General features: G+C 31.3%; 1 protein-coding gene across 4 annotated transcripts; it reads right to left on the bottom strand.

Annotated features, from left to right (window-relative positions):
- On the bottom strand, positions 1-5,104 carry LOC122281994 (tubulin-folding cofactor A). Of its 4 annotated transcripts, XM_043093901.1 has the most exons (5): positions 4,904-5,104; positions 4,206-4,303; positions 2,451-2,609; positions 2,145-2,231; positions 1-340 (listed from the first exon to the last, which is right to left on the bottom strand). In XM_043093901.1, exons 3-5 carry the CDS (start codon positions 2,601-2,603, stop codon positions 239-241), a joined length of 342 nt encoding a protein of 113 aa, XP_042949835.1. In that variant the 5' UTR covers positions 2,604-2,609; positions 4,206-4,303; positions 4,904-5,104; the 3' UTR covers positions 1-238. The 4 variants fall into 4 exon arrangements, with proteins under 4 accessions (XP_042949835.1, XP_042949833.1, XP_042949832.1 ...); XM_043093899.1 differs by lacking the exon at positions 4,206-4,303 and having other exon boundaries at positions 4,933-5,088; XM_043093898.1 differs by lacking the exon at positions 4,206-4,303 and having other exon boundaries at positions 4,904-5,065.
- Between the last annotated feature and the right edge of the window lie 2,877 nt (positions 5,105-7,981).

Genomic DNA, 7,981 nt, shown 5'->3' with positions numbered 1-7,981 from the left:
TATCAAGTAAAACAGCGTATTGATATCTAAAATTAAACATCACACAAACAACCTAATGGCTCCAGGTAAGTATTCGGCGCAATTGTTTTTGTTCACCAGTTGTTTCCATTGTTATCTTATCTCACTCTTAGCCCCCATGAAAGGAACGAAGAGGGAACAACTTCGGATGAAAGCAAACGAAAACAGACTCAAACTCCCTTCACTGACTGCCACTACTGATGAAAGCCCCCCAACAACATTAAGCTTCAGTTGTGTGAAACAACTGCTCAACCTCCGCTAGAGTGCTTTGTGCTTCCAGGATTTCTGGGGCATCCTTTTGGTTTGACTCCTCAAGCTCGGCCTGAAATTTAATATCACATTTAGCAAAATGTAGTTTATAAAAGCAATAGCCCCATATTCTTTTTATAGGCAGAAAAGAGTTTAAGGCAGCATATTTTCGCCATATGTGCACCAGAGTTTGCACTACACTAAACCAACAATGATTCCAGTCAGATTTGCCTATTTTGCCAACCTTTATTCCTGGTATGGCAGATAGAGGCTTTGAGATTTTGCACAATGCAGCAATGATAAAGAAGTACTTTCAGATTGTAAAACTGTCGTTAATTGCTTGTGCTCCATAAATTTCAGTTTTGTTTTAGATGAAATAGCAAGTGACACGTGGACTCAAATAAACAGAACAAAAGCTACCACCATCATTTGTGTTGATGGCAAAATAGCCCGTCATCCAGATAAAAGTTTGGTACAAAAAGATAAATAAGAACAATAGAACATGATGGTAAATTGATGATAAGTAAATAATCTTTCACTTAATGTTCCATATTTTGGAGACAATTCCACTTTGGACAAGTTACTTTCGTTGTTACTAAGGCTACATTTGGATATTGAGCTGAGTTCAGTTCTTTATAAATAGTAGTAAGTTGAGATTGTGGAGTGAGTTCTATGGGGTCCATCTAAGATGAGTTTAGATGTATTTGAATGTTAAGATAAGTTTAATACTATTTATGAGAAGTTGAAAAAAGTTGTAAGTCCCATATGTAAAGAGGTTTCGAATTGAGATGACTTTAATGATTTGAGAGTTGTGTGCTTGGATGTTAAACTCCACTTAAAATTAGATTGAATTGAGTTGATCGCAGTGTAGTCCAACAACCAAACTAGCCCTAAATATGAGCGCCCATTAAAGCAGCTCAATGTGAAGGTCAGAGTCACCAAAATTAAGAAACAAAATGGTCATAATCCATAAAAGCTTGATTTTTGTTTGGTCCCATATAATCAAAGCTATCACAAGGGTATCATTAGTTGACTAATAGAAGAAGCCTTTATCCTACTGTCGCTAGAGGATAGTTTTTTTTTATGACACGGTATCCAAAAACTTTCACTACCCTAGATGAGGCTCTGGTTCTCGAATAATCCCCAAGATAAAAGATTTCTCCGCCAACAAATTTGTCGCCTTCACCACGGTGCCTTGTTCGCAAAGACCAGAGATCAGCTAGGAGCAACCCACCTGTAGGGTCTCCTTTCGATGCCTTCCTCGCCCAGATTGGGATCTCTGGGGAGCCTTTAAACCTCCTACTCAGGAGGGGAGGATAGTTGAATGTAAAGAATCACTCCATTTTGAACCTAGAGTCCAGCCCATTTGGGTATGTTACAAACCCCACACTAGAGGGTTAGGACAGGGTTATTAATCTATTTATCCAGTACTAATATCATTCACTTCTAAGCTCCCCATTCTGAATATAAAATTTATGACAGTCCTGTTGGGTAGGTAGATCTTTAACCTGCCTGTGCCAAAACATAATCTAATTGCCTAGAACACACAACCACACTCACATTACCAGAGTGCATTCTATGTAAGTGTGCCCAAAACCCACGGCTTGAAGGGGTGGAAGAGTTGGTAATCTAATTATCGATAATCCATTACAGTCACAAAATTTAATATAACTATGGAGTAAGATTCATATCTGCCCCCCAACAACAGTCTACAAATTCTACCTACAAAGGGCAAGGCATAAAATACTTGGCATGTCTTTTGCATACAACTACTTACAAAGAGTTGTATTCTGGTATATAACTAGGGCAACATACCTAGAATGAAAGCAATAAACAATAATATTCAGAATGCAAACCAAAAAGTAATGACACAATACCAAAGTTCCTTTCAGGTCAGTTAATGAGGCCTCTAGGCGCTTGCGACAATCAGGAATCATCATCCTTGACTCAGCAAGCACATTCTCCTGTTTAAACACAACCAAAAGAGTGCATCTAAGTAGGATGCTGGAGGGAAATATTAGAATAAGATACACTCTCATTCCTTCAGCTGGGCAATAAGGCTTTTCAACAATGAATTATGAAGTATTATATATGTTTTTCTTCTGGAAACGGTATTAGTTGAAAAGGCAGCAGCAGCCAAGCAAAAACAATTTAATCTGAAGTATTAGTTTAGTTTGTCACACCTGTTGCTTAAGGTCATAAGGGTCGGCTCCTTTTTCTTTCATGTCTGCTGTTTTGGCAGCTTCTCTCTCAACCTCTTTCTCATATGAATGCAACTCCTTAATAATTCGTTTACAAGTCCCTGACTTGATTTTCAGATTTCTTATGGTCGCCATAGGAACCTATTGAAGAAAGAATTTCACTGTTATTTGTACATGACAAGAAATCTAGGATAGGCACAATGCTGCTTGATGATTTTCTTCTCATTTGAGACATTATAGAGTTTATTAAAGATAATCAACACACAACCAAATTATTGAACATCTGAAAACGAGGTTCTAATTTTTTCTTTTTTTGATGAGTAAAAGGTGGGGCAATAATGAGGCTCTGAACTTACATGCTATCATAAACAAATGTGAGGTTCAGTTTTTTGCTACCATAACATTAACTAAACAGAGGGAAAAGTACACTTTGCACTCCCAAACTAGCAACAGTTTTGCACTTTGTGCCCAAACTATCAAAACTGAATTTGCAACTACAAAATAACATACAATTTGCATCTTATTTCAATTCTAACCATTAATATAGATGAAAAATAGGTGATGTGACACAATCTTGATGGTCAGATCTTAACAAAAACAATTCTAACCATTAACATAGATGAAAAATATTGATGGTCAGATCTTAACAAAAGGTGCAAATTGTTAGGTTTTGGTAGTTTAAGTGTGCAATGTGTCATTTTTGGTAGCTTGGGGAGCACAGTGCAAATCTCAGATAGTTTTTTTGCAAGTAAAAGTAAGGTGGTAAAATGATGGCATTACCCCTCATATGGCAAAACCTCTCGGGATTTTAAGGTGCAAAGTATATTTAACCCCTAAAAAGGCTCCCGAATAAAAATATGAGGAAACACTAAATTCTAACATGGTGCTTTCCATGCCAAAAATAAGAGGAAACACAACATGATATGAGTATGCACTGTTTTCCTATATCCCAAGCAGTGCAAATAAGACTACTACGCAACACAAACAAGCATACTCTCTCAATCAGGAATGCAAAAAATAAATAAATTAAACAGCAGCATCCTTTCTAAAACGATTGGGTTTTACAAGATAAGGATTGAGTTTCAAGCATAAAATGCAAAAGAATTGGCTACTTTGTTGGTTTTTTGCATAGAGGACATGAGAACCTTCATATATCCGGCATACACTGCATTGCATACTTTGAAACTACTACTATTCTGTTTATAAGTACTTTGACACTACTTCTATTCAACCATTGAAATGCAAATGAAATGGCTACTTTGTTTGTATCCACATCTGTTGTGAGTGCAACCTCAATCATAGATCGTACCTTTAAACTATTTGTATTCAATGCCACATCAAAAGAACATAAAAAGAGTTTTTTTTTTTTTTTTAAAAAAACCTCAATTGTGTATTTGATAAATTTCATTAAATGGTGACACATTATCCAACGGCTACGTAAAATATAATTTACACACTTTTAAGAAACAAAACCCCAAAAGGAAAGAAACCCAAATAATCCCAATCTTAGATTTCATTGTACAGATCTAACCCTAGATGAACACTAGTCGGAACTATTCCAGTCTTAAGAGTTTCTGATCAATTTGACAGCGCTTGATTAAGGTATGACTCAAAGAAGAAAGAAACAAAAGGATCCAGCGATTAAAAAAAAAAAAAGATCTAAAGAAAGAGAGAGACTAAATAAAACATGGATTCAAAACTCCAAATGAATCTGAGAAATCTAAGTTCAAGATTTACCCTTACTTCAAGATTGGAGGAGATTGGACAGTAAGAAAATACGACGGTGGGTCGCTTGGCTGGGCTGTGACAGCTAGAGTTTGTTGTGCTTGGCCGTGCAGATTGTAGAATGACAGTGTGCGTATGAGTACTAATGCTGGATTTTGTATTTTTCTAGCTAAATTTAAGCTAAAGATGGGATCTTGGCTATTTTAGCTAATCTAGTTCCCATACATTCCACATTGGATTATTTATAAGTTTGGCTAACCCCAAGGGGTTGGCCCAAGTGGTGTTATCAAATTATTTATGTGGTCATTTATCAAATGATTTATACGCATTTACATCATAAACAAGAACACAGCGTTCGGCCCCTCTATAAAATGCAGCCCCTAGATTTTGAAATGACCAAAACCAAACCATTTTGAGTTTTGTAACAAGCAGCGAGACAGCCATTAAACTTAAAAATTTACCACAAGCTATTGAATTAGTTGAAGAACCCAGCAATGCAACCAAAACAAGTAGGAAAATGTGGGAGAGAACTGCATGAATAAACCCTAGAATACAGAAAAACTCTACCATATATTCCTAAATTTCCAAAGCCAAATCATCATAAATAACAAATTAGTCACCATAAAAAGTATAAAATCAGAAGCGAGAGAGAGGGGGGTATTTAGAGCAGAAAGAATTTTCCAAGAGAGGGAGAGAAGAACAGAAAATACCGTAGACAGAAATATCGTCTATGGAGTACTTGGAAGGCGGCGGCGTCTTCGAAGAAGAACGTGGCGGTTGGTGTGGTGGTGAAGGATTTGCTCCGGGTTCACTGGCAGGGCGCAAGGCTTCGGGTGGACAGTAAGAAAATACGAGAATAAGGTGCCGATTTCCTCCTTTGGTGGAGAAATTAAGAGGCTGTTTGGATTTGGTTCAACCTATCTCATTTTTTTTAATTTTATTATTATAATTATTTTAAATTTTTAAATAAAATATAATAAATAATTTAATTTTTTTTTTAATTTTAATTCAATTTTTAACAAATTTATAATAAGAGTATTTAAAATTAATATTTTATTTAATTTTTAATTCTTTTTAAAATAATTTTATTTTATCCCATCTCACGTTCCAAACAAATTTTTTTATAAAAGTTGGAGAAACATATTAAAAAGAAAATGGCATCGATGGGTTAAATCAAGTTTGGTTAGACGGGTGAAGCCCGAGTTGACCTGGTATAAAGTGAATTGAGATGCTAGATGGGTTAAATTTGAATATGGGAGGTGGTATTGTGACAAGAGATTGGGAAGGGGAGTTGATTGGGTCGGTTTACATGCCAAAATATTTTGTAAAGGATCCCTCACTGGCTGAGATTGTTGTTTTAGATAGAACTACTGAATTCTGCATTGAGAGAGGAGTTTCAAACGCTGTTTTTGATTGGCTATTGCAAAGGTTGTGCAGAGCAAAGATGAAGACTGTTCGTGCAATGAACAATCATAGAAGACATAAGGAACCTTTTTAACAGTAGGGGTATGTGGAGGATTCAACATGTTAGAAGGGAAGGGAATGAAGCGGCACATATGTTAGCAAAGTTAGCATTATCTTCTCAAAGTTTGGATGGAAGATTGTCCAGAAGCTATTATGCATTGTATTAATGTTGAAAAACAGTGTAATGCATAAGTTTATGAATGAATGAGAATGCAGTTTTTCTTTTCTTTTTTTTTTTAAAAAAAAAACAAAAAAGTAATCTAACTTTTAGCTTTAACGCTCATACTCATAGAAATTATAATAAGTATTATTATTAAAAATTATGTACTGTTTGAAAATTATATGTCTAAAAGATTAATATTTTTAAATATATTACATTTATTTGAAAATAAATATAAAAACTATTTTTTTTAAATAAAAATGACATCAACCGTCATTTGATTTTTTTTTTTTAAATATCATCATATTCTTCATAGAAATTAAATTTTATAATAAAAATAACATAAAAAATAATCTAATAAAATTTTCAATAAATATAATGAAAAAAATTCCTTTCAATAATACATAAATGAAATAGCAATACAATTATGCATAAGATAAGAACAAAGTTGTAATTATATAAAATTTGTATAGGTATTTTTTCCCATTAAAAATGTGGAATTACGTTATTAATTATTCAAAAAAATTGGTTTGATTTCCTACATTTCAATTTTTTTAATATTAAAAAATATTTTAATATGTGTCAAACAAACAACTTAATATTATTATTAAAGTATTTTTTTAAAACTATTTAATTACTTTTTAAGTTTTTTAATGCAACCACAAACAGACCCTCAATAAACAAGTCTGATCTCACTAAAAATAATCAATTTTTCAAATACTATTTAAGATGAAATTCATTTTTTATAAATAAATTATGCAGAGCTTATGTATTGCGGGTAAAAATCATCTCTTAATTTTATAAATGAAAATAGAACTCAGTAATCATCAAACGGCCAACCCTATGTGACAGAATAATCATCACGAAAAAAAAAAAGAAGAAGACTTCTTAACGGATCTTAGACTAACATAAAAAACAAATTAAAGAAATTTAAATATTATGGAATCCACGTAGGACATTTTTTTATAAAGTTTTGTTATATACAAATAAAGTCGCATTTTAATTTACATATTAATACTGATTTATTCATATTCAAAATATAAATTGGCATTGTTTTCAATAAAATCTACTTTTTGATCAATCACATTAGATTTACACATATTAGTACGTGGTTGTACTTGCAACTAGATTATTCATTTTTTCTTATATTTCGCTGTCAGTCTGGTTAAAAATAAAATTATCAAGTATTTCTAAGGTTGAGTGTGGATAATAAAAAAATTTTAATATATCTCATCTCATTTCATCATTATAATTTTTATAAACTTTTTCATAAAATATAATAAACAATTTAACTTTTTTAAATCCCTAAAAATAATAATATTAAAAAATAATATTATAATAATATTTTATTCAACTTTTAATTTTTATCTAAAATCATTTTATAATTTCATCTCACTATCCAAACTCCACTTAAAGTATAATTTATTATCATATAATTTTATAGTTATTTTTAAATTAATGACAACAAAAAAGTTATAATTTAATATCATATAATTTTATAGTTATTTATAAATTAATGACAACAAAAATTTTGAAGTATAAAGGAGTCTTAAGTTGATCATGATATCATTGGTATTAAAAGGTTAAAGATATCAACCAATAAAACATGAGCAAGAAGTGAACAAATTTACCTATGAAGCTTTAAAATCTCATTTGGTTATAAAATTCAGATAAGATGAGATATTTTGTTGAAAGTTGAATAAAATATTATTATAATATAATTTTTTAATAGTAATTTTGTTTTGGGATTTGAAAAAATTAAATTGTTTATTATATTTTGTGTGAAAAATTTTAAAAAATTATAATGATTATATAAGATGATATAAGATCTTTTGTTGAAGATTAGAATATCTTTATGTGCATCTCTTACTAATTTAAAATTTGAAAAATGATTGTTTTGTCTTATCTTGTTTATCTCATTTTATCTTGTTTTGTCTTATCTCATCTTGTTTCTTTCTCAAATATCATTTAAATATAAATACTTTCAAACTAATTATTACAACTTTTCAAAAATTTCAAATAAAAAATAAAAAATAATTCAACTTTTTTAAATTCTAAAATAAAAATAATATATAAAATTATATTATAACAATATTTTAATTTTATAATATTTTTTATTCAACTTTTTCTCTCTCATTTTTCAAAATCTAATATATACTTAACT

The sequence above is a fragment of the Carya illinoinensis genome, chromosome 11 (assembly GCF_018687715.1).
Source record: "Carya illinoinensis cultivar Pawnee chromosome 11, C.illinoinensisPawnee_v1, whole genome shotgun sequence".
In the NCBI taxonomy this organism is placed as follows: Eukaryota; Viridiplantae; Streptophyta; class Magnoliopsida; order Fagales; family Juglandaceae; genus Carya; species Carya illinoinensis.
Note: the sequence above shows the minus strand (reverse complement) of the source record. Positions and strands in the feature narration are given on the sequence as shown.

Excerpts from the sequence above, each read along its gene's own strand:
- LOC122281994 (XM_043093901.1), bottom strand. The coding sequence starts at position 2,603 with ATGGCGACCATAAGAAATCTGAAAATCAAGTCAGGGACTTGTAAACGA. Across the intron at positions 2,232-2,450 it reads CTTATGACCTTAAGCAACAG|GAGAATGTGCTTGCTGAGTC; the intron begins GTGTGACAAACT and ends GTGTTTAAACAG. Across the intron at positions 341-2,144 it reads CTGACCTGAAAGGAACTTTG|GCCGAGCTTGAGGAGTCAAA; the intron begins GTATTGTGTCAT and ends ATTAAATTTCAG.